Source organism: Heteronotia binoei, chromosome 7 (genome assembly GCF_032191835.1).
Source record: "Heteronotia binoei isolate CCM8104 ecotype False Entrance Well chromosome 7, APGP_CSIRO_Hbin_v1, whole genome shotgun sequence".
NCBI classification, from domain to species: Eukaryota; Metazoa; Chordata; class Lepidosauria; order Squamata; family Gekkonidae; genus Heteronotia; species Heteronotia binoei.
In genome coordinates this window covers 86,439,652-86,465,673 of record NC_083229.1, presented here as the reverse complement: position 1 = coordinate 86,465,673, position 26,022 = coordinate 86,439,652, and the positions used below count along the sequence as shown (strand labels likewise).

At 42.6% G+C, this 26,022-nt stretch overlaps 1 protein-coding gene across 18 annotated transcripts in view; it reads right to left on the bottom strand.

The window, feature by feature from the left end:
- The window catches only part of PTPRM (protein tyrosine phosphatase receptor type M), a 792,664-nt gene that overhangs the window by 296,986 nt on the left and 469,656 nt on the right, over positions 1–26,022 (bottom strand). For all 18 annotated transcript variants that reach the window (XM_060243981.1, XM_060243978.1, XM_060243979.1 and 15 more), the window contains exons 12-13: positions 6,901–7,174; positions 5,915–5,951 (exon numbers count right to left, since the gene is read on the bottom strand). In XM_060243981.1, the coding sequence (XP_060099964.1) occupies positions 5,915–5,951; positions 6,901–7,174 (311 nt within the window). The remainder of the gene's footprint in view (positions 1–5,914; positions 5,952–6,900; positions 7,175–26,022) is intronic.

Below are 26,022 nucleotides of genomic sequence, written 5' to 3'. Positions count from 1 at the left end.
TTAAAGAGAAAAAACAGCATGGAGAGGAAGGCTGAAGCATGTTCTTATTGTGTACTGCAGTCATGACGAGAAAAGGTTGGGTCCAGACCGACATTTTACACCGGCACAGAGACAGGACGTGGGTGGACTAAAACAATGTGACCAAATGCTTCCTTCATAATGCTTCAGTGATGAGCTTCCTCGCATCCTGCTCCCGCACTCACCCCATCCCAGTCGCGAAGGGGTGACTGAGACAGGGTGAGTGCAGGAGCAGGATGGGAGGCAGCTGCTTTGGTCTGCCCGTGTCCCCTCATCCCTGTGCCGGTGTAAAATGCCAGTCTGGGTCCAGCCCTTGACTCTAGAAGACACAAAATTGGCTCTGGGAGTCTTTGTAACACGTACACAGGCTCATAGAGAGTGCACAAAATGCATTCATCTTTACCCTATTTGTACATATGAAGAAAACAAAAGAATGGCAAGAGGTACTAGGAGCACCTTGTTGGTGTTTGTGTGTATGAGTGGTAAAATGTTACATACTTTAGTAGTTAGTTACTCAATGTATTTTTGAGGTCAGATTGCTTAGACTGTATATGTCACAATGCACTTTAAACTAGAGTTTTTACAAGAGTGTGCCATTTCAGATCATTCAGAGTGTTTGACTACATGCAGAATGTATCTGACCTCAAAGGCCTCTAATCCTAATAGGGAGACAGATGTGAGGCAATGACACTGAAATTACTAACTGTAAACAGAAATTTTAAAGCAAAAATTATTTACACATTAAAAATGAACACATTCTAATCATTGACTCATTTTAATTAACATCATTGACTATGTGTTGCCTTACATAATAAACACCTCTTTCAACTTGGAGTTACTTGCTAACCAAAAAGCAAGGATAACTGGCACTGGCACTTGTGTAAACAAACCTCTGTTGGAGAACTGTCTGCGGCAAAGGTTCCATGTTTGTTTAGATTTTAATTTAACCCAGGGGATAATAGTTTATTTTATTAACCGAGATTGCCAAGCGCTCATGTTAAAAAAGACAGAGAAATGTTCATATCAGAAACTTGAAACTCAAGACCTGACTGCTTAATGGAAACTGCAATCAATAATTAAATAATCAACTATTAGAATGAGAGAGAGTTCTTAGATGTAGTCTGGTGGTATAGGATAACAGTTTTTATCAGCTTCTCAAGATTACCCAAAAGGTAAGGTCTGCCATATCCCATTTATCTAAGCAACTTTATTTCAAACAAGCTGCTGCTTGACATCCACTATCATATATCTGCCTTGCTACACCTGTCTGAGCATATCCCTGGTTTATTTATCAAGCAGCCTTCATTTGTTTCTGATTTTGATTATTTCTAAATGTCACTAGTTGGTCAACACTTGATAACACTTTCCAGCTGCAATCTGGATTCTAGTATTTCTGACCACTGACATATTCAAAGAGGTATACCTTATCGCTAACTGAAGCCTCTCCTCTTTTTAATACACAGAATTAGTAGCAAGTACTGGCTTTCAATATGCCAGTTTAAATCTATGTTCTTCACTTTCCAGCTTTTAAAAGAAATATATTGTCAACTGTGATGGTTTAAACTGAGCGACTATGGCATATACCACTATAGCATGTAAGCTATGTAATATATTTTAGCAGTTACCTTTTAAAGATTTAAAACACAGATTGTTGTATGATACTACAAAATTAAATCATTTAGAATAAATTAGACCAAACTCTTCTTCAACTGTTCATTTTTAAAAAGTGTGGATCACAAAGTGAATTCCCTATGACCAGGAATGACATACTAATCAGCCAGTGGAGTACTCCTGTTTTCTATAAGCTAAAATATTTTTTATTGTAAAATCTTGTTGAATATTAGTGGATAGTCACTTTAAAAATTGGTAATATAGATGAATGTCCACTTAAAATTCAAGTACAAACAGGACTAAATTAATTAGTGTTATATTCCTGTTTTCTTTAAGTAAAAGCATGTTTAATGTAAAATCCTGTGCCCTGTTGAATTAAGACAAATGAATGGTCACTTGAAGACTCACAAGCTATTGTCTACTAATTCCACCTGGATAGACCCACCATTTAGGGGCCATATCATGCTGAAAATGTGCTTCAATCAAACTTTGAAACCTTGATGGCAATTAGTAGAATATTCCTTTCTATAAGAAAAACAACATTTTTTACTGCAAAACCTTTTGCCATTTTGCATTAAGAATATAAGTGATTGGACATTTTAAGAGTTACACCCTACTGTCTATTAAATCCACCTGGATAGTCCCACCTGCTTTGATGCATACCATGCTTGAAATAGTGCTTTAGTTAAGCGTTGAAGTTGTGATGGTGCCTGAGACAAAATAAATTGCTTTTTTTCCATGGTAAGTCTCAGCAAAATAGGAATATTTTTCTTGATGTATAAATGACTAAGGTCTTAGAACTGCGTGTCATCCTGTACCTTTGATTGTAGGACTGACACCACAGAATTCTGCATAGTTTTGGTGGTCGTTTGCTAGTATATCCAGTGGGGTAAGAGAAACCATATCTTATATCTGTGATATGGCATATTCTTTATAATTATATATATTTTTCACAGTTCACTGATGAAGGCTATCAGAACGAGACTTGTACCCAGGATTTCTCATGTGAGATGAATGTGAACTGTACATTTGAGGAGAAGTGACCCTCCAAATTGCTTGTCTTGATTCTTCTGCCATATGCAAATTATGAAGGCTACATTTTATTGTAAATTTTCATTGAATGCACTCTAACTTGTGGATTAATGCACTGTGTAGCATAGGCATTATACAGTTAATGCCTATGCTACACATCACACAAGAGTTGGATTATGAGTAGCTATGTCTTTTGCATATATTACTCTGATTTGGGGGGTAATTTTTAATATATGGATTGCATTGAGTGCTATTACAGAAAATTTTACTGTGAGTTTGTACATTCTGTAAACTCTAATCATTCATATATCCACCTTGGAAAAAATGGCACCTTTGGAGGCTGGACTCTATGGACTTTTATCTGGCTGAGGCCTCTGGTATCCAGGCCTGGCTGAAGTGAGTTTTTCTTATAAAGGCGAAAGGTCCCTGCCCTGCCTTCTTTCACTCATTGAAACCAAGCCTGGAATGCTGTTGTTGCTTAGCAGCAGCCATTGAAAGAATTCATTTTTAAAACCTACATGCACTAATTTTTTTTATCATTTTGGGTTTTAAAACCAAGTCATTTTTTTTAGACTTCACATTTTTCTGTTAAATAGCAGGTTTGATACATGAACAGCCTTGGCTGTCCAGAGGCATCACTAGGGTGGGTTGCACCCTGGAGTGTAACTGATTCAAGTCACCCCCCCATTGGGCATCGCCCCTTTTGGAGGGCTGCGTCACCCCCTCCGCACACAACCCCGCCCACTTCACATGGCCCCTCCCTCATCCACCCTCTGGTCGCATGACCAGCCCCCGTAATCCAAGATACCAGTTTTGCAGCATTTAAGTTTCCCCCACTCACCCACATGCTTTTAGCTGAGCCGGCAGCAGCGCGGCCCCGGTTTCAGAATCCCGGCCAGCCCACACACAGCAGCAGCATTCTAGTCCCAGGGCCAGCCCCTTCCTGTGGGGGAGGGGTCATGGGTCAGTGCCTGGGGCCAATGAGAATGCTCTGGGGGAGGGATGATGGCCCCCTTGGCCCCGCCCTAGTGACGCCGCTGGGTATATCAAAGCCCTTTATTGTGATTACAGCATGGCAAGGCTTAAACTAGGACTGCCAAACTGCCAATGGGGCCAACTATATACACACCAAAGTCCCCACACTAGAATATCATTGGGTCATTTGAACCAGCAGGCGGATAGCGGTTGGTCCGGGATTTGGATCCTGCTTCCCAAAAGTATTATTATTATTATTGTTCCCAAGCTTAGTCCAAAAGGCTCCAATGAGCCCAGCATGGAACTAACAATCCACATTTTAATATGGAGTCACATACACATGTTTCTAGAAAGATCTATCTTGCAATTCACAGTTCCAGTCACTGGATTTAAGTATCCAACGATAAGGCTAAGTGGGGATCTGCAAGAAACTTGTGGGGAAGGTACATCCCATCCCTCCGGCCTTTGCTCCTTTCCCCCATTCTCAAAAAATCTTCCACCCCCTTTTCCCCCTTCCCTTCCTTGATAATCTTACCTCCCTGTCTTTTTCCTCCATTTCCCTTCTGTGTCAATCTTCCCTCCTCTATTTCTCCCTCTTCCCTGACAATCTTACTGCCTCTTTTTCTCCCCCTTCTCTGTCACTTTCCCCCTAAGAGAGGGGTGCGAGTGGATGAGGAAGCTCCTTCTCATCTTTGTAGCTGCTGGCTCAGCTGTCCTTTTAGAACCTTCTCCTGGCTTTTAATTGGTCAGACTGCAGGGAGAAGTAGTGTGGGAGCTGGGGGGAGGGAAGGAAAGAATCCTCCTTGCCCCCCCCCCAGCTCCACTGGTGCTTCGTCTCCCTGAAATCTGACAGATTAGTGCTCTGTACATGCACAGAAAACATTATGTTTTTAGATTTTCTTGCAAATCTGGGGATTCCCCCAAGTTTACATAAAAATCTTCTTTCTCTCAGTGTGGGCCCAATCAGTGGATTTAGATATCTGCAGATCTGCCTATACTTGAGAGCTAGATATACACACAAGTTGGAGGACCTGCAATAATTATACGGAAATCCCTTTCCCCTCTTAACTCATGTCCTGCCCATTGTGGCTCCTGCTTTAAATTAAATTTAAATTAAAGCTAAGAGGGAGAAGTATCACAACTCACTGCAAGTATCATCCACCCCCCACTATCATAGCTGTTGCTGCAAGCCCAGTGTGGCCTCTGGCACTGGTTCACTGCACTCCCACCTCTCCACCAGTATTAATACCAGCGATCCTAGATGGCTTCAGGCCTTTGCTGCCAGGCCTGCTGTGGCACCCAAGGGCTCTCCATTCTCACAGGCTCACCCACCATGAACACAGTGCTTTAAAAAATTACAATGAACCTCACTTTAAAAAATGAAATTGACATGTCCATAAGCATGGCAAATCAGGCAAGTAAATCAACATAAAAACATTTATTTGGTTTGTTAAGAAATAACTACCATATATGTCTTTCTATGGAATGGACCCTGGTTGTCCATGTTTGATCTGCAGATGGTGTACTTAAGACTATTAAGTAAAGTATGAGACTATAATGGAACAAGAAGGGGAGCTGCTTAAAGTGCTTTGGCAGTACAAAACAAACCTTGTGTAAAGCCCTACATTGTTATGTTATTCTATAAAATCCATTTTCAATCACATCTGGAAGACTACAGGAAGCCGCTGGAGCACTGGTATAATGTGTTCCTAGTACCCAGTTTATATACACTAAGTGAAGTTTCTGAACAATCATCACACAGAATGTATTACACTAGTCCAGATTTATGGTCACAAGCCCACAAATGGTGGTCAATCAGGTCTCTAAGAATCTGTCTCAGAAAGGAAATCTAAAGCAACTTCATCTCAATCTAGAGTGATCAACAGGAAGCAAAGATGACAGCTGTTGCTCTTTGAACCCATTCCAGGAGTATCAATAGTGTCTGAATCATCCATTTGAAAACCCTATTACATTATTCTTTTAAAAAGAATTAAAATATGGTCACTTTAGAAAATTGCCTTTCATAATTTTTGTATAGAAGATGGGCTGTTCTGCTACATAATTTTTAAAAATTAATAATGCTGTATTTTGAATTTGCTAAAATATTTAATACAAGATCATGAAAAAACAATCAGGAAAAGAAGTGTGTGCAGAAAGCTAAAACATTAAGAATAAAGTTATTATTTAGGAGGATTTTATGTCTATTTAGCAATGTACACATTCTGGTATAAAGGTCAATATATTTAAGTCCAGGAAGCAAGACACAATTAAAACATACCTTTTGTGGCCACTCTGACGCAGTCAATTTTTGTTTCCTGTTTCAGACAAAGAAAGGACATGTTATTTGTGAGTTTGCACCAAGAAATAAAGTAATACATACACTGTTTCCATTTACAATCTGGCAACATTTTAAAGAAAAAGATCTACTTTAAGTGTTTGATCTCATCCTTAATTTTCCACATGTATTGCCTCAATAAAATTGCCCTGCTATGGACAACCGAAGGAAAATATATGCCCATAACATCAATACTTCACTTAACATTAACCTAGAAGATGAATGAGCTGTTATTAAACACAATACATTCACAATTTTTCGTCTTTGACAATACAGTGACCTTGCCATATCTGCCCGCCAGTTTTTTCAGTTGGCTACACAGTTCTAAGCAACATGCTAGGAAAGCAAACAAAAATCAATGATGCTTCACATTTCTGCACTGTCAGTGTGCTGTAAAAGAAGCCGCCGTTATGCTGTTTGGCAGAAAACATTTCCATGCTGTCAAGGGAGACAGCAATACTATGCTAGGAGTTGAAGGACTCTGGCTAGGTATGTCTAGGAAATGGAAAACAATTCTAGAAAGAATCAGCTAGATGAAATGTGATCAACTAAAGGAGGGCCTTTTATGAACTTTTCAATTGGGTTCAAGCAACTTATTTCTCTTATTCTGTTGGAGAGACAAAAAACCAAAGTCCATGTCTAAATCAGGCAATCAAGAATAAACATGGATTTAAGGAAGCAAGTACTAATTGTAATATATTTGAGGGAGACTTATACTATAAAATTAAAAACTATTGTTAGAAAGCAGAGAAAACAAAAAGAAGGTAGAATGGCTGAAAATATACAAGGAATGTTTACCAGGTTTCCCCCACCTCCACCAGTTGACAGAATTATGTAATTTCTATTGTCCTTTTTGGCACCAAAATTACAGTACTGTGGTCTTCTTACATATGGATACTGCTTTAAGCTACCAGAGTCCTAAGACTTACCCCATTGGCTCTGGAAGCAGCTTGAAAATAAATACTGTAGCTTTTATGAGGGAGCAGAGGTGTATTCCAAAAGCCACTGTATGTCTTGTTATCACCAATTGTAAAAGGTTGAGCAATTTGAATACTGTTGGCTGGAAACTCTGCTGCGAAATAATACTGAGAGTTCAAGACTGAAGCATTCTGGAAGTGAATTGGTACTGGATAGCATTTCAGGATTTCAGTTGTTTTTTTTGTTCTACGGGGACGCTCTTCTTCAACAACTATTTGGTAGACACTAAAAAGAAAACAGAGAGAGGAGAGGTGAAGGAAGATGGAATGAAAAAAAAATCTGGGTTACGTTCAGGTACCTGATCAAAACTTGTTTTGAAATAATGTAATATAGTATTTAAAGCAAAACCTATAATGCTTGATAAAAGTATAAAACAAAATATTAACATTCAAACTGATAATTGAAGCACATGTCCCTTTTTCTTTCTAAATCTATCAGAAGCTTTGTTAACTAGTACCCATTGAAGCAGAAAGCTTGATTAACTTACATATCATGCAAATGACTTGGATGGTCGTTATTAGTCACTCAACTGTGCGCTAGTCAAGTAACTTAGGTTGGAGCTGCCCAGCTCACTCATCTGCAAACTGGCTGTTTCATGTGGAAGCTGGCCACGTAATTTGGGTGGGAACTGGCCAACTCAACGGATTGGATAAAAACTCTGTTAACTGGCAACTTCAATTCCACTTGGATGCCAATTTTAAAAGTTTTTAAGTAACTGATTTCAATAATTTTAGGTGGGTAACCATGTTGGTCTGAAGCAGCAGAACAAAGTTTGAGTCCAGTGGCACCTATTAATTTTTTTTATACTACTAAATTTTTATTTTGAATTTTTAAAGGGATACAGAATGGAAAAAAGGGGAATGGGGGAAAATGTGTAAGAAATGTAAGGACTAAATGCACAATGTAAAGGGCAATTTTACAAATATTAAGGACATTCCTTAGTCAAAATATATTTGCATACATCAAAAAAAGAAAAAAATATGACATTGTAACCAGTGTTCCCTTAAGCTGAGTTAGTGTGAGCTAGCGCATAGATTTTTAGCCTCCAGATCACACATCATTGTCTTAGCTCAGGAAGGATGACCCCAGAGCACAATAATTTATGCAGCAGCTCACAACTTTAATGCCAGTAGCTCACAAAATAGAATTTTTGCTCAGAAGCCTCTGCAGCTTAGAGGGAACACTGTAACGTAATGCCATAACATAATAATGTAATTATATATGACATCATAGCTTAAAGATATATATGACACAATCACTTAAAGAATCAATATGGCTTACTCAAAATAGTCTACCTTTTCCTCATAATATATTTTCTTTTATATCCTATTTTATCTCTTATTGTATGAAATAACATGAACCTAATAAACATTTTATAGAATTTTCACACAATTTGTTATAATAGAAATCACACACAAATAATACCCTTGTTATTTCTTATTGAAATTGTCGTATAATATTATCATACATTAAACCATTCAAATGTGTAGCTACAAAGAATGATTATAATAGACAGAAAACTTGCCAGTTATTTCCAAATTTATCTTTTGGTCTTTGATATAGTTTGTCAGTTTTGCCATAATTGCATATTCTTGCATCTTCTCTAGCCAATTCTCAAGAGTTGCACAACCCTTGTCTTTCTAGTTAGCTGCAAATACTACTCTTGCTGCAGGTAACATGTTTCTGAACAGTTTGTGCATCATTCTTTCCATATTCACTGGTAGGATTCCTAATAGCATTATCTCTGGTGTCATAGCAAATTTAATCTTCAAATATTTTTGGATTTCAGTATGTATTTCCTTTGAATATTGACAATATTCGAAGACCACCATATATGGTAAAAGATACTGTCTATCTCTTTATCCTTCCAACACAATCCTTTATAATTTTTATCCATCTTCTCAATGTCTTTTGGGGTACAGTGAAACAAGTCATCCTCAACCATTACATATAAGTAGAAAGAAGTTAGGTGAAGGTTAGCTGCCAGGAATGGCTAGTTAGAGTCAAAGATGCATAATAACTGCACAATTATAGCTGAGATTGGATTAAAATGGTTAAAGAGTTAACAAACCCTTCTTAACATACTCTTGTTAGCTGAGACTGGATTAAAGCGGATGGTAAGAACTGTAAATAGGAGTAAATTAGTATACAAATAAAAAAGAGTTAACAGGAGGTACATTGGAATGGAAGTAGCTCACAAAATAGAATTTTTGCTCAGAAGACTCTGCAGCTTAGAGGGAACACTGTAACGTAAAAAATCTATTTTGTGAGCCTGCTTCGGTGGGGAGGACAGGATATAAATTAAATATTATTATTATTATATAGACAGATGCAGGGGCATCTCTCTTCTCTGTATAACTATTAACTTCTATTTCAGTGTACCTGAATTAGTGTGCAGGTACAATAAAGGTTCATACCTTGAATAAAACTGTTGATCTTAAACTGGACTCTAACTTTGTTTAATTTTTGCCTGTTACAATTTTCACCATTTACCCCAAAATCAATTAATTTCATGTTGCCATAATTACCATCTGTTCTCCATTCCAATATAGGCTGAGCCTCATGGCGCAGAGTGGTAAACTGCAGTACTGCCGTCCAAGCTCTGCTCACGACTTGGGGTGTGCATTCGGTTCGGTGGAACCGAATACCCCCCGAAAAACAGCTGATTCAGCTGTATTAAAGCCGTATAGAGCCAATCCAAATCAGATTCTCTGATCTAATTTGGGAGCCATATACTGCAGCCGCGAATTCGGCCCCATTATACCGTATGTGCCATTGAAGTCAATGGCAAAATAGGGTATAATGAAGTGTGGCTGGGGGGCAGGAGGTTTGAGGTAGAGGCTCCAAATTAGTAGGGCTGCCTAATGAGCCTTTCCTCCACAGAACCCCCATGTTTCAAAAAGATTGGACCGGGGGTCCAATTCTAGGGGCAGCCAAATAGGGTCCTTTTCTCCTATGATGGGAAAAAAGCAATCATTCACTTTGCCCACTGTAATTACAATGGGAGAGAGGGTTTGAGTGAGAGGCACAAAATTTGCAGGGCTGCTTCCAGTGCCTTTCACTCAGAGCCCCAAATTTCCAAAAGGATTGGACTAGGAGGTTCAATTTAGGGGCACCATCTATAATGGGAAAACCTACCCCAGGCAGTAGTCAAGATTCTCCTAGAGAATCTCTGCAGTCAACTCAACTGTGCTGAGGGTGCTAGCTTGCAAGGAACATAGTTGCCCAGCAGAACAAGTGCTACTGTGGCAATGGTAATGCAATGCACAGAATCTTAGTTCAAATTAGATAATCTCTCAGATTTAAACATTGGGATGGGAGCTTTCTGTAAGGTCTGCAGCACAGAACCAGTGCATTGAATGCACAAGTGCCAATCAGCAGAGATGGGGCATTGACTTTCCACATACAAAGGAGTTGCATACTGAACCATAGCCCTACATAAGAAATACCTTTGAGGAATTCTGTAACACTACACTGTAAGAAAGAAAATTTTGGAAACTAGGACAGGACACTTGGGTTTTAAAAGAAACTTCTGAAAAGTCAAGGCTGCTCAAGGGGAACCTTAACTTCTGTGGTAATAAGTTGCATGGATATCACCTCCAGTCTTTTAAAATCAAGTAACTTGGAAACCTGTCACTGCACTGTGCTTATTTTAGTTCTTGGTTCTGGCATGGCACACACCTGAAGAAAGAAGCATTCCTATCTATGATAACAGAATTGAGAGACCAGTCACTGCAAAAATACTCAAGACCCAGGAACACCCTAGGACTTCATAGAGATATCAGCTTCCTATCTCAGTGGACATAATAATTTTCTCAGCTCTTAATTTCCCCCAGAATTCAGACTCTGTTGGTTTTAAAAGAGCAGCTGGTCTCTATTTATAAAGTGTCCCTGTTTAGGGTGAGTGGCTGCTTGGGGTGGGTTAGGGTTTTCTTTTGGGGTGGGGTAGAGGGTTGGTCAAGGGTTTAGAAGTTACATTTTGGGGCAGGGTTTAAACGATTGTTGTAGAAATATTTCAGTACTTTCATTCAAGATATTACTGTATTATTGCTGTTATTATTTTGTTGCTGGATGGGGGGCAGGGTTTTTTGTTCACTGTTGTTAATTGTTTGGTTAAATTTCTGATCACAAGTTGTGTTAGTGGTTGTTTGCAGATTTAATTATTGTTACTGTTTTGTGGACATTGACAGATGTTTTTAAAGAGTTTACTGGTGTTTCCTTTGTTGCTTGGGGGTAGATGGGCAGCTGCTGTTGTGAAGTTTTGTCTTGTGGTTTGGTTCTCCTGGATACTGTTGTTGCTTTTTTGCATGTTTTTTTTGCTGCACAGTGTGATTTGTTGTGAACTTAGGATTTTTTTTTTTAAGTTCCTTGTTTCCCCATTCTGGTTGCTGGGGAGGGGATTGGTGGTGGGTGTCAGTGGGTTGCTGTGTTTCTCTGTGTTGTTTTGTCTTATACAGACTTGTGTTTTTGCCCTTTTTTCCTGGGTGGGCCTTGCAGCTGGCGTTACTGATACAGTCTTGTGTTACTCTTTGTGGCTTGCTTCCTCTGGTTGCCTGATGACTCTATCTTTGTTGTAGTTTGAAATCAGGTTCGGGTTCAGTTGATTTTGGCCTTTTGGGGGGGGCATTGTTGCTGGGTTGGTTGACGATCAGGAAGAACCCGTCAAGATGCATAATAAGACCTGGGTGTTCACAGAGTATAACTAAAAATAGAGCAAGGTAAGAATACAGCAGCAGAAAACTACAAACCTGAACACCTAAATATGAAAGAATGGCATTTAGAAGTGTGCCAGTGGCACCTCAAGACAAGCAAAGGACAATGCTAGGTGGTATAAGCAACACCAGAGTTCTGTTAGATTAAATGAAAAGGGTGTCCCCTCATATTTCATATGGGAGGGAATTTGTTGCTAGGAAGCACCATTAGAATCTAGATGCCAAAATGACAGCGTGGTATTTTAGATTCAGAACAGATACTGATGGGGTTAATAACATGCCTGAGAACTGTTTGACTGCAGTGGCACCTTTAAGATCAACATAATCTGTTTTCTGTGAAAAGCTGAGAACTAAACAACTTAGTTATTAATTATTATGTCTACTGAGATAGGAAGCCGATATCTCTGTTATATCCTGGGGGTTCCACTGTGTTGACTGTTTTTTTTATGATGACTGGTCTCTCAGCTTTGTTGTGATAGAAAAAGAATGCCTCTCTCTTTGGGAATGTGCCATGTCAGAACCAAGATGTAGGATAAGTATGGTGCAATGACAGGTTCCCAAGATACTTGCTTTTAAAAGAAGAGCAGAGGTCATATTTGCATGCTGCTTGGCATGTCAGTCTAGGTTCCCCTTGATTTTTCATCAGCTCCTTTTAAAACCCAAGTGCCCCATTTCAGTGACAACAAATGGAATGTTGAGGGATTCCACACAGGTATTTCTTCTGTGGGGCTGTGGTTCAGTGGGCAGATGCCTGACATGCAGGAAGTCCATGCCCCATCTCTGCTGCATGGCAGTAGTACGTTCAATGCACTGATTCTGTACAGCGGTCCTTGCAGAGAGCCTCCATCCCAATTTTTGAATGAGAGAGATTCTCTAGTTTGATCTAATGTACTCTTTGTGCCAATAGTGGCACAATGGTGGCACTGGTTCTGCTTGGGGACATGGCACTGCCTGTGGGGGAGAGGCCCCTGCAGCTGCCCTGCAAATCTGGGGGCCTTCCCTCAAACTCTCTGCTCCCCAGAATAAGTTTTCCCACTGTTATTACAGTGGGAAAACAGACTGATTTTTGGGTGCCCCTAGAATGGTAACCCCAGTCCAATCTTTTTTGAAACTTGAGGATTATGTAAGGGAGAGACCCTTGCAGCTGCCCTGCAAATTTGGAGCCTCTACCTCAAGCCTCCTCCCCTCCAGCTGCCTTTCATTATACCCTATTTTGCCATTGACTTCAATGGCCCATAGGGAATAATGGAGAGATGGGGGCGCCCTCTTTGGGTGCCTACAGAATTGGATCCCTGGTCTAATCTTTTTGGGACTTGGGATTTCTGTAGGAGAAAGGACCCTGCAGCTTCCCTGCATATTTGGAGCCTCTACTTCAAACCTCCTTTCCTCCAGATGTCTTTCATTATACCCTATTTTGCCATTGACTTCAATGGCCCACAGGGTATAATGGAGAGATTGGGGCACCCTCTTTGGGTGCCACTAAAATAGGACCCCCTGGTCCAATCTTTTTGGTACTTGGGGGTTCTGTAGAGGGGAGGGTACTTGGGGGTTCTGTAGAGCCTCCCTGCAATTTTGGAGTCCCTACCCCAAGACCCCTTCCCTCCAGCCACCTTTCATTATACCCTATTTTGCATTGATTTCAATGGCCCATAGGGTATAATGGGGCCACATATTCGGGAATAGTTGGATATCTCCCGAATCAGATTTGGCTACTTAGGCTACCTGATATTAGGAGATATATGGCCTCCTGAATTTTTTAGCCCCAAATACCCCCAAATCCAAATTTTTCCAAAAATTTTTTCATTTACACCCTTACTCATGAGCTGAGTTCAATCCTGGAAGAAGCTGGGTTCATGTAGCCAGCTCAAGGATGACTCAGCCTTCCATCCTTCTGAGGTTGGCAAAATGAGTACCCAGCTTGCTGGGGGTAAAGTGTAGATGACTGGGGAAGGCAATGGCAAGTCACCCTGTAAAAAGTCTGCTGTGAAAACGTCATGATGCAACATCACCCCAGAGTCAGAAACGACTGGTGCTTGCACAGGGGAATACTTTTACCTTCAAACTCCTAGTACATTCTTACTTTAATAAAGACAGGTTGCTTACCTGTAACTGTAGATCTTCGAGTGGTCATCTGTGAATTCACACTCATGGGATAGAGTGCCTGCACCGATCCCCGAATCAGGACCTAAAAAGCCCGGGATTTTTTCGCGCTTGGCACCACTGGGCATGCGCAGGCGTCCCAGTGCGCATGCTTGCCGGCACCAGCGTAAGGATCCTGCCAGTTCCTTCCTAACCGCTGGAAGCCCCTACTGGAGGGAGACTGTCAGCAGTGGGGAAGGAGGGCAGGTAGTGTGAATGCACAGATGACCACTCGAAGATCTACAGTTACAGGTAAGCAACCTGTCTATCTTCTTCGTGGTCTCTGTGCTTCACACTCATGGGAAATTAGCAAGCAAGACATACCTGGAGGCGGGAAGACAGTCAACCAGAAGAAACAGCTTGCAGCACCGCAGCTCCCAGACGAGTCCTCTGCTGAGCATGCACATCCAGCGCATAGTGCTTCATAAAGTCATGCGGACCAGGTGGCAGCCTTACAAACGTCCGTCAGGGAAACGCCTTTCAGGAACGCCACCAACATCGCCATCGCTCTTGTAGAGTGTCCGTGAATAGGCCCAGGTAACGGCTTCTTTGCCAACAAATAACACAGTTTAATAGTCTCAGTGAGCCATTTTGAAAGTCACTGAGACGAGATTCTGGAACCTAACTTAGGAGCAGCATAAGAAACAAAAAGATGCTGGTCCTTATGAAAATTCTTGGAGTGACTCAAATAAAACAATAAGGCACGCTTAACATCTAGAGCATGCAGCCTACGTTCCTCATCCGAGGAAGGTGTAGGATAAAACGTGGGCAACCAAACTTCTAAGTTAAGGTGAAACTGAGAAACCACCTTGGGGAGAAAAGAAATATCAGGAGCTAAAGATACTCCAGACTCCTGAAAAACTAGATATGGGTAGTCACAACGCATAGCCGTGAGCTCCCCTGCATGGCGTGCTGATGTGATGGCTACCAAAAAAGCAGTCTTCCAAGATAGAAGCTGTAACGAGCATGTGACCATTGGCTCAAAAGGACGCCGAGTCAGCCTGTCCAAAACTAGAGTCAAATCCCACAACTGTGGGGGTGATCTCGATGGAGGATGAAGCCTAAGCAAACCCTTCAAAAATCTCTTAGAATGAGAGTGTGCAAAAACTGAATGCCCCTCCACTGGTTCATGCAATGCAGAATTTTATGGAGGAAAAAACAAGGCCAGCATCCACCAGAGATAACAAAAACTCAAAAATAACCGGCAGCCCCACCCTCTGGGGTGAAACTGTAGGATCAACTAAAAACTGAAGAAACTTCCGCCACTTCCTATCATAGGAAGACAGCTTCCTGCTATTCAGGAAAACATGTTGGACTCTGCTGGAGAACTCACAGGGTCGATGAACCACGCTGTCAGATTCAGGTGGGGCACGTTGTGATGGAATACATGACCGTTCTGAGCTGACAGAAGGTCCGGTTCTGCCGGAAACTGGTAGAAGTCCCCCCTTGACAGTTGGAACAAGATCAGGAACCAGTTCTGCCGAGGCCACCATGAAGTCACCAGGATGCAGCATGGTCTCTTGCGATCTTGTTGACCACCCTTGTCAGTAGTGGCAGAGGTGGGAACAGCAGGAACAGGAACAGCAGACCATCTCCCAACAACTCTGGATCCAAGCCTCCCCTGGAGCAAAACAGAGGACACTTCTGTTTCTGGTTGTGGCAAACACATTCACCTGAGGGTACCCCCAGAGCTGAAACACGGGTTGAAGGAAGCACCACTGTATCTCCCACTCGTGCAGGGAAGCTGTACCCCTGCTGAGCGAGTCTGCTTGTACATTGAGCACCCCTGGGAGGTGCGCAGCCTTCACAAAGATGTCTTGCTCCAGGCACTCCGGCCACAGTTCCAGTGCTAGGGCACAGAGCCATTGAGATACTGTTCCTCCCTGCCTGTTGATGTAACACAGGGCAGTAGTATTGTCTGTTAGCAGAGCAACAACCTTCCCCACCACCATGGGACGGAAGGACCGAAGAGCAAAGTGAACCACCAGCAGTTCCAGATAATTTATATGACAGCGAGTCAATTGAGAATGCCAACGGCCACCCACACACAGAGACTCCATGTGAGCCCCCCAACCCCACAAAGATGCATCTGTTGTAATCGTCACTATCGTTGCAGGTAGGTGGAAGGGAGCTCCCTGACAGATATTGTCCTTTGATTTCCACCACCGCAGTGTTCGTAGTGTCACAGGTGGAATTACAAACCTCTTCCGAGGTGAGTCTCTTAGTGGTCGAAACCGACAAAGAAACCAAAGCTGTAGGCCTCTCATCCTCAGCTTCACAAAGAGTAGCGCGCTTGTAGTCGCCGCCATCAGCCCCAGCATCCACTGCAGCTGTTGCGCTGTGCCCCACTTTCGACTCTGCAAGAGTTACACAAGATTGAGAATGTCCATCGCTCTCTGCTGAGGCAGAAAAGCACGATGAAGGTTCGTATCCAGCAAAGCCTCTATGAACTGCACTGTCCGTGATGGAGTAAGATGTGATTTCTCCAGGTTGACCTGCAGCCCCAAGGTGTGAAGAAGACGAAGAGTGATGGCAATATGATCTGACAAACTTTCCTTCGATTCCGCCACAAGAAGCCAATCGTCGATGTATGGAAAGACAACTATCCTTGAAGCCGGAGGTGAGCAGCCACAACATCATCTTTGTAAACACCCGAGGTGCAATGGACAGGCCAAATGGAAGAGCCTTGAACTGGAAGTGTTGAGAACCTACTGCAAACCGAAGGAAACGTATGAATGCAGGATGAATGCTGATGTGGAAGTATGCATCCTTGAGGTCCAGCGTTGCCATCCAGTCCCCTTGGTTGATGAGGGGCAGAATTGTTTGCAGAGTGGACATTCTGAACTTCTGGTACAGAATAAACTTGTTCAGATTCCGAAAGTCCATGATTGGTCTCAGACCCCCATACTGTTTGGGAACCAGGAAATAATGAGAGTAGAAGCCTCCCATTCTGGCCTCCACCGGAACCTGTTCTATGGCTTGTTTCTGTAGGAGGTTGCTCACCTCTGCCAGCAGAGGTGGGGAAGGGGCTTTGGTGATTGTGGTGGTTCGGAATCTGAACGTAGTCTATTTTGTAGCCTTCTGCAATGAGGGAAAGCACCCACCTGTCCGTAGAGATGGACTCCCAGGCCGGCAGGAATGGGCGCAGGCGGATAGAAGAAGAAGTGGGGATGGTGACGTGTGCTACTAGAAAGTCAAAGGCCCTGCTTTTGGGGACGAGCGCCCTTAGACTTGCCAGTGGTCTGTGCTGAAGCATATCGGTTTCTGTTGTTCCCCCTGTATGGGGACCTACTCTCAGGTTGAGCAGAGTGAGGTCTCCATTGCTGTTCCGGGGAAAACTTTTGATATTGTTTCTGGCCCAGGGCTTGTGCCAGTGTTTTGGCTTAGCAGCTCTGGAAGATGCCGGGACACCCAGGTTCCTGGAGGTCTTTATGCTCTTATCCATTTCCTGAAGAGCATTGTCTTTGGTCGAGCTGAAGAGGCCTTCGCCCTCAAAGGGCAGATCTTCAACGAAGGCCCTGGTATCTTGCTGGAGGGCCACTGATCTGAGCGAGGAGTGGCGGCAGAGGCAGACAGCAGACGTGATAGTTTTCGCTGAGAAGTCCACCATATGCTTTGCTGCAGCCAGTTGTTGCTTGGCTACAGCAAAGACTTCCTTCTGCAGCTTTTTGCAGCAGACCTCTTCTCCTCACTCATGGAAGACAGGAGGGGGGTAAGTTGTTCCCATACTGGTATCTAGCCATGCACTTAGCATAGTTAGATACCTTTACTCCCAGCACTCCAGCCGAATAAAATTTCCTCCCAATGTTGTCCAGCTTCTTTCCCTCCTTATCTGGTGGGGAGCAGTGAGTCTTGCGGGCCTTTGACGAGGAGGATATGACCACTGAATTGGGCTTCGGGTGCGTGAAAAAGAATTCAGCACCAGTCTCTTGGATGCGGTACATGTCGTCCAATATTCTCGATGACACAGGTGTAGAAGCAGGCTTCGCCCAGGGTTCCTTCACCGCCTGTAAGATGACCTTTGTTATAGGCAGGGCAACCGCTGTAGACGTATCCCGCTGCATGATGTCGAATATGGTATCGTCTACAATGGGTTGTGGTTGTGTCACCGGTAGAGAGAGGGAGAGTGCCATCCTCTTCACCAGGTCCCCATACAACTTTAGATCCTCCGATGGTGAAATGGTAAGATCCTCAGCAGTATGAGCCACTGGCGAAGGTTCCAAAGCCCTGTCCGGATCGTCGGTACCGACCTCGGAGTCTGACGATGAAGACTCTCTCCTCAAGGAATGTTCCGAGAGCACCAGCGTTGACTCTCTTCCAGGTGACCAGATCGACACCGACGATCTAGGTTGGACTTCCTCCACCACCACGCCACGGGTGGAACAGACATCGATGCTGAGGGACGCCACCTAGAGTGCTGAGAAAGTCTCAACAAATGGGATGCCTCGGATTGCTGGTCCCAATCTGCAAACTCACGCGGGGGGTACCATTGGTACGGCAGGTATGGATAGGCGTAGGGAGGCCACTGGCGCTGCTCCCACGGTGGAAGCGGCAAACTATGGCAGTTGGTTCCAGCTCTCCCCGACCCCTAGCCTGATCCAGCGGTGCCGACGGTTCCATCGGTACCAACACCTCCACCTCCGAGACAGAGTCGCTCTCACTCTGACGCCTCGACCCTGAAGAGTGGGAACGCTGAGTAAGGTCGGTTTCTTGCTCCGATGCCGATAGATGCAACTGCTGCGAAGCACTGCCTCTCGACACTGAAGAGCTATGATGTGGGGACGCCAAGATCTTCCTCGGTGGAGTGGTCGACATCGATGCCGCAGCATCGTGAGAAGGGGAAGGAGTGCGGGGCGATCTCTTCTTCTGCTTATCCTTGGATTTCACCTTCTTCGGTGCAGATGATCGGGTCCCCGAGTCATCCCGACGCTTCTTGGCTGGGGTGCCCACTGAACCTTCAGATGGTCATTTAGTGGAACGCCCGCGCTCAACTGGCATCTCAGTCCTGATTGGCGATGTATCGGCCGATGTGACCGTCAGGGCCACGGCCTCTCCCATCAGTACCGACGGGCCCGATGCCATCTTTTGAAGACGAAGTGCTGACTCAAGCAATGTGGCCGAGAGCCTCACTGCTCAATTCTGGCGAGTTTGTTTGGAAAAACTCAGACAGTGCGCGCAAGAGTCAACACGATGTCCCTCGCCCAAACACAGGAGACAGAGGGAATGGCCGTCAGGAGGGGCAATCTTCTTTCCATAGGAACAGCACCTCTTAAAAAAACCACAAAGCCTTTCCATAGACGCCAAGGAAAAACCCACACAGGAAAACTCTGAGGGGAAAAACACGGGAAAAACTGGGCCCCCAAGGGCAAAGTCCAACAATTTTTTTAACACTATGTAACAACTAACTAACTACACTAAGAAAATAATAAACGGGCTATATACAACAAGAAAAGGCAATCTTATAATTACTATACCGACTGGGGACACGAAAGGAGATCCTCTCAGCGCAGCGGTCAGGAAGGAACTGGCGGGATCCTCGCGCTGGCGCCAGCGAGCATGCGCACTGGGACGCCTGCGCATGCCCGTTGGTGCTGAGTGCGAAAAAATCCCGGGCTTTTTAGGTACTGATTCGGGGATCGGTGCAGGCGCTCTATCCCATGAGTGTGAAACACAGAGACCACGAAGAAGATCAGTGTCATCCTACACAGGTCCACTCAGAATCCTATTCATGTCTATTGAATGGGGCTTACTCCCAGGAAAGAGTCTTTATCTCTATACTATAAATTCCCTATTGCTAATGTTTCTAGGTAAAATCCAAAGCTGGATTGACCAGAATATTTTCTCAGATGGAATGAGTTCTATCCTCATGGAAAAGCATTTTGGGAAGCATTGTTGGCTGCATTGGAAGAGGGAAGGTGAAAAGTCCTGCCCTATGGGCAGAAATTGTTCTATCCATGAAAAACTCTGGTGGATTCAAGCCCATTATGTACAATTTCTAAAAATGAAAGCAACAAGCAGAAGAATATGTGTTATTTTCACAAACTGACAGAAGGGTAATTTTAATCATTTTTCTACTTTCATACAGTGATGAAAACAAGAATGGCCAAACCAGTAGGCAGAAAAAATGCAGAAAAAGAGGTGCAAGGTGATTTTTTTTTCACCTTGCACTTGTTTCCCTACATTTTTCTGCATATTTTCATACAGTCATTATAAATGGATGCCTATATTTTAGAAATAAAATCACTGTTCTAGTCTACTTTTGCTCTGATCAGTTCATACTGATTATGCTATACACAGCACTCCATTACAGTGCATTCTAAATGCCTGTATTCATCCTCGATATGTTAAAGGAAGTACAAGTTGACTAGAGCAATTTCTAACCGAAATGTCTTTTCATCTTTACTCTAAAAGACAAATTAGATTTGTGAGCAACCAGACCTCAAATCTATTTGCTCTTTAATAATTTAAGCACTGAAAGGTCACAAAGCTCTTTTCTGTTCCTCTTTATCAAAGTCCAAGTGGTAATGAAAAATGGCTAAATCTTGCCTACTGCCCCATTTCATATAGGACTGTGTCTCTGATGTAAATTAACACATTATAAGCACCTGGGTCAATGGTAACCCGACAGCATTTTATGAGTTATATGTTTTAAATTTGTATAAATGAGATCATCTTGGCTAATGAAATTTATCAGATCGTACGGATCACAGTCATAAACTAAAACCTTTCTTTAAATCTTACTATTGGAAATGCTTACTGGTAATACAGAAAAAGAGAATATGGCTAGAAAGAAGTCTTTAGGTTGAAGCTTGAGAAAACAGCAAGCATTAAACTAAAATCTACATACTACTCTGGCACATTAGGAATATTACCCATTTGTCTGAAATGACAGTATGCTTTAAAATAATTTTATGCATAATTAATACATTTATCCTGCAAACTCTTAAATATGCTCCCAGGGGAGCTTTTAAACTGAATATTCAAAACAATACAAATATGAATCTAAAAGCACACAACGTCCACTGTAAAACTTAAATAAAAACAAAGATGCTTAAAATCAACAACCTGAGTATAATTAACAAATAACAGAAAGATAAAGCTGACCATAAAAATATTTAAAATAGTTGGCTCCAAAGATTCTTTCTTCTACCAAGTGACAGAGGCATGTTTCCTCTGATGTCAGGCTTCCTCTGTTGCAGGGAAGACTTGGGGTTGGATCCAGATTAAACTGGCAGCTTTCTCAGGGGTTATCCCAAGGAGTAGCATTTCAAGGAGCTTCAGAGAGAATGGGCTTCAGAGAGAATGGGCTTCAGAGAGAATGGGAGAGGAGCAAGAAAGCTATGAATGGTGGAAAGTTTACTTTGGATCTGGTCCTTTGAATTCAATCCAGAGTAAAAACAAAAGACAATAAAACATTCAATTCAAGCATAGGAAAAGAAATCTGTCATCTAAGAATAGAAAGACTAGATGTAGGGCACATATGTATAAGGAAGGAGCTCCAAAAGCAGGTACCACCACCAAAAATACTATCTCCATTAACCACCCATCGTAATTCTGAAAGTGGATGTACAGAGAAGAACCTGAAAAAATTAACTCCAGAATTATCTTAAAGTTATACTAATACTAGGAATAAGGCCCATTGTGAGAATAAATACAATGGCCTCTAGGAGAGGCTCTGGGCAAATGTCTTGGCCAGGCCTCCTTTTGGGCAGCAGCTCACAGGAGCAGAGCTCCAGAACCTCTATATTGTATTGTGCTCTTTCTTTTCTAGCCCCCCCCCCCCTAAAAAAAACCTCCCAAAAAACAAAACACTTGCTTCTGGGCTCCGAATCCTTTGTGAGAATTTTGCTGAATTCTAAGATTTGACAACCTTTCTAATACTTCCCCCCACAAAACATGGGAATACAACCAAAACATATAAAGCAAACAGATGGAAATCTTCATCATGCCACTGTGGCCACACAGGAAAAAGTTATTTAAAAAGTATGATGGGACTAAGGTTTTATTATGACCATTACAATTCAAGAAGCATTTTAAGGTAGATGCTGAGCTGATACAATTTAGTACATCTTCTGGTGATGTCAAGGGTGTGTGGCATATGCAAATGAGTTGTGCTAATGAGCTCCAGCACCTCTTTTTCTACAAAATGACCCCTGGCCCTGGCCTTGGGCACTTAGCTTCAATTTGCTGTGGTATTATACCATGACAATGATCATGCAGACGCTGAAGTTCAGCATTCCTTTCAGCAGGAGTGTATTATTGCTGTCTTTTCTTGTCGTATTTGACCTTGTAGCTTTTAGCATCAGTGTGTGCTTGTGGTGTGATCTGTCTTTTTGGGCCTGGCATGGTTGTGTTATGGTATACTACAGAGCAGGGGTGGACAAACTGCGGCTCGCGAGCCACATGTGGCTCTTCCACACATATTGTGTAGCTCTTGAAGCCCCCCAATTCCCTGTTGATCAGCTTAGAGAAGGCATTTGTCTCTTTAAATCACTTCTCCAAGCCAAGCTAGCTGGCAGCTTGGAGAATGCCTCTAAAGTTAAAGTCGCTTTCTTCCCACCTCTCCCCCCTCCTCTTTACTTTCCTCCCTCCCTGTCTTGTGGATCTCAAACATTTGATGGTCATATCTTGCGGCTGTCAGACATCTGATGTTCACGTCTTGTGGCTCTCAAGACATCTGACCTTTATTCTATGTGGCTCTCACATTAAGCAAGTTTGGCCACCCCTGCTACAGATTATGCACTTCAAGATGGCTTCCTTCCATCTCCTCCCCCCTCCCTGCAGCCACTACCTAGGGAAAGGAAAGTCTTTCTCCATCAAAGTGTAGACCAAAGCAGGAGAGAAGTGACCTCAGCAGGGTATAGTGACATGGAGTCCATCCTGAAAAGCAATCATTTTCTCCAGGGGAGCTGATCTCTGCCATCCGGAAACCAGTTGTAATTCTGAGTGATCTCCAGCCCTCACCTGAAAATTGGCAACAATGATTCCTCATGAGGAAATGGCTGGCTTGGAGGGTGGAGTTTATGGTATTGTACTTGTCTGAATTCCCACTACTCCTCAAACCCCACCCTCTCCAGTTTCCACCCCTCAAATCTCCAGGAATTTCCCAACCTGGAATTGGCAACCCTGTCTCCTTCACAGTCAACATCAACCTACCTTTATCTGTCCCTCTGACTCCAGCTTTTCATCTCTTCCCCTCCCCCTACAGCCTCTACCTAGGAAAAGGACAGTCTTTCTCAGCAGTGAGGACCAAAGAAGCTTATCCTGCTGTCTCCCTTTTGATCTGCACAACAACCTTGTGAGATGGGTTAGGCTGAAAGTCTGTGACTGGTCCAAAATCACCTAGACAGCTTCCACAGCAAGAACCTGGGTCTGGCAGACCCTGTTCTGAAGCATTAACTGCTACACCACACTAGCAAGCAGCCAGATCTAATTAAGTCATGCCAGTCAGGTGGCAACAAGTCACCCAGAGAGTGCTGCAAGGCCTAGGGTAACCAACCACCAGGTGGAGCCTGAAGTTTTCCTGTTATCACAATTGAACTTCAGATAGCAGATCTCTCTCCTCCTGTAGAAAACAACTGATTTGGAGGGTGGACTCTATAGCATTACATTCAGCTGAGGCATCTCCCCTCCCCAAATTCTGGCTTCTGTGCTCCACCACAAAATCTGCAGGAATTTCCGAACCAGGAGCTGGCAACCCTAGTCATGACTAGCCCTAATGAGTTCTCCCCCTGCCTTTTGCTGATGGAACGAAGCTTGAAATACTATGGTTGCCTAGCAATATTAACTGAAGGGAAAACTGAGGACCCAGTGGGATGGGCCAATAGGACACCAAGGCAGCTTCCCCACTGGCCCAATTCTCATCTGCCCTGGGTCTGGAGGGATAGAGTGACATGTGGATCAGCCAAAGGGAAGGTATGTGAGTCATCACCAAAATGCCATGGCTTTTATATCTATAGGATTATTTTAAGTTACATGAAAAATATGAATAATGTGATAAATATTTTTATCTAAACATGGATATATAATTATGCCAAAAGTTTTATTACTAATTATCTGATCATCTTTCTTTTAGCTACAAGAATTGCCTTGAATATACAAATTTCTCTGAAAAAGCATATGTAAGATTCTAAAGAAGTTTGCACCTTCTGATTGCTTTCCCCCTTTTGCCTTTTTAGCAGAATCTCTAGAGTTCAAACAAAACAAGAAATAAAAGCTACACTAAACAGAATATTCCCAAAATAACTAATTAATATAAATATGATAAAAATATTGCTTTCACACAAATATATTTTTAAAGAATTGATGTCAAAGGAATTGAAACTGTTTTCCCTATTTCTGTTTGGATCTTACTGCTAAAATGAATCCAGAAAGACAACTGCCATGTGGGCAGGAAAGATCAGAATTTCCTGGTCCTACTCACACAAGTGGTATCTTTTTCCTGAGTTCCCATGGCAGCCATCCCTTTCCCTCATTCATTTAGGATAACAACATGAGTTGTTTAACATTTTAAACTGTCTTTTCACACAACAGGATCCCCAAGGTGAGGAACAAGTAAAAACAATAAGGGCTTCTCCAACACGCTTGACTTACTCCTGATTTTCTTGGCAGTTGATCCACAGGAATTGGAATCAGTTCTTGGAATCAGCATGGTTCTTCTACACATCTGCCCTTCCTCTACACTTTCACAGTTGCTGAATCAGTTTATTTTCTTTTGCACGTGCCTTCAACAATGAGGATTTTAAGCGAAGGTCCTGTCATAATCAGTGGCGTCATAACAGCACCCCCCTTTAAAGATGACATTAAAATATTGATTTCTGACTAAAGCATTGGGACAATAGGCTTAGGAGGCTCTCTGAATTGCCAGTGTTCATTTTAAAAAAGTTCTAACCCCTTTCTTCATGGAGATATAAGGAAAAAGTCATATCTTCACAAAGAGAGAGGCTAAAGACTTTTTTTTTTGTATAATGAAATCTGGGAATTCAGAGAACCTGCTAAGCCTACTGTTACAATGCTCTATTGATACATCACATTTCAATTACATTGAAAAATGATAAGCAAATGAAACCATTCATCTTTGTATGGTAGGAGAGGGAGTGGTATGACCACAAAACTCTAAGAGTCAGATAGTGGGATGGATGTAGGTGGCAGTAGGTGGGACAAAGAAAACTGACAGAAATATTACATATGAAGAAAAAAGCTTCTCAAAATCAGCTTCCAGAAAAACATAGGGGTAAAAGTGATCTTAAAAGAACCAGGGAGGGGGAAAAAAGGGGGGGGGGGCGAAAACTAAAGGCACACGAATGCATGCAGAAATCAGTTGAAAAACCAAGGTAATACTTGGCCAGAACCAATGCAAAAAAAGAAAAGGAAAGAGGAAAGGAAAAGAAAAAGAAAAAGAAAAAAAGAAGTAAGGAAAAGTCTTAAAACAAGCTTAAAATACATACACACAGACACAGGGGTTTGTGTGTCTAAAACAAGTTTAATATACAAACAAGCTTTAAACAAGCTTATATATAAAGGTCAGTGAGAATTAATGAGGGAATGTCACAAAAAAACTGCTGGTGGAAGGGGACAGATTAATCTTTTTAGGGGGGAGAATCCCATAATTTTGTTGCCAGAACTAACAGCCTTTCTTGTTGCCTCCCATCTAGCCTTAGATGGAATGGCAATTAAACCATAGCCTCTGAAGGTTACCACAATGGTCTAGTATAGGGGTGTCAAACATGCGGCCTTGGGGCAAAATCAGGCCCTCGGAGGGTCCAAGCAACTGGCTGTCATCTGCTTCCTTCTCCCTCTCTCTTGATTCATTCTTTATAACAGCTTGCTTTGCAAGGCTATTTTCTCCATTGGCTGAGGCTCCTCCCTCCTCCCAGGGGGAGGGAGAGCTTGATTTGCCAGTCTCTCTCAATTGCACAGCAGAGCTACTGAGCCAAGCCTCTCTTCTGTCTATCAGCTGAGGCTCCTCCCCTCCTTGGTCTCCTGGGGAAGGAAGGAAAGAGCCAGAGCTTCCTTTATCCAGATCCCATGGGAGAGATACAAAGAAAGCACCTTTAAGACCAATGAGTGATAATGTTTTAAGCATGTTTTATTTTAAGATATATTTTTTTAAAAATTAATTATCTTTGTCTGTGTTCTTTATAAAGTTTATCTCTCTGCTATCTAATCTTAAATAGGTACACACAAGGCCTGGCCCGACATGGCTTAGCCCAACAAGGTCTC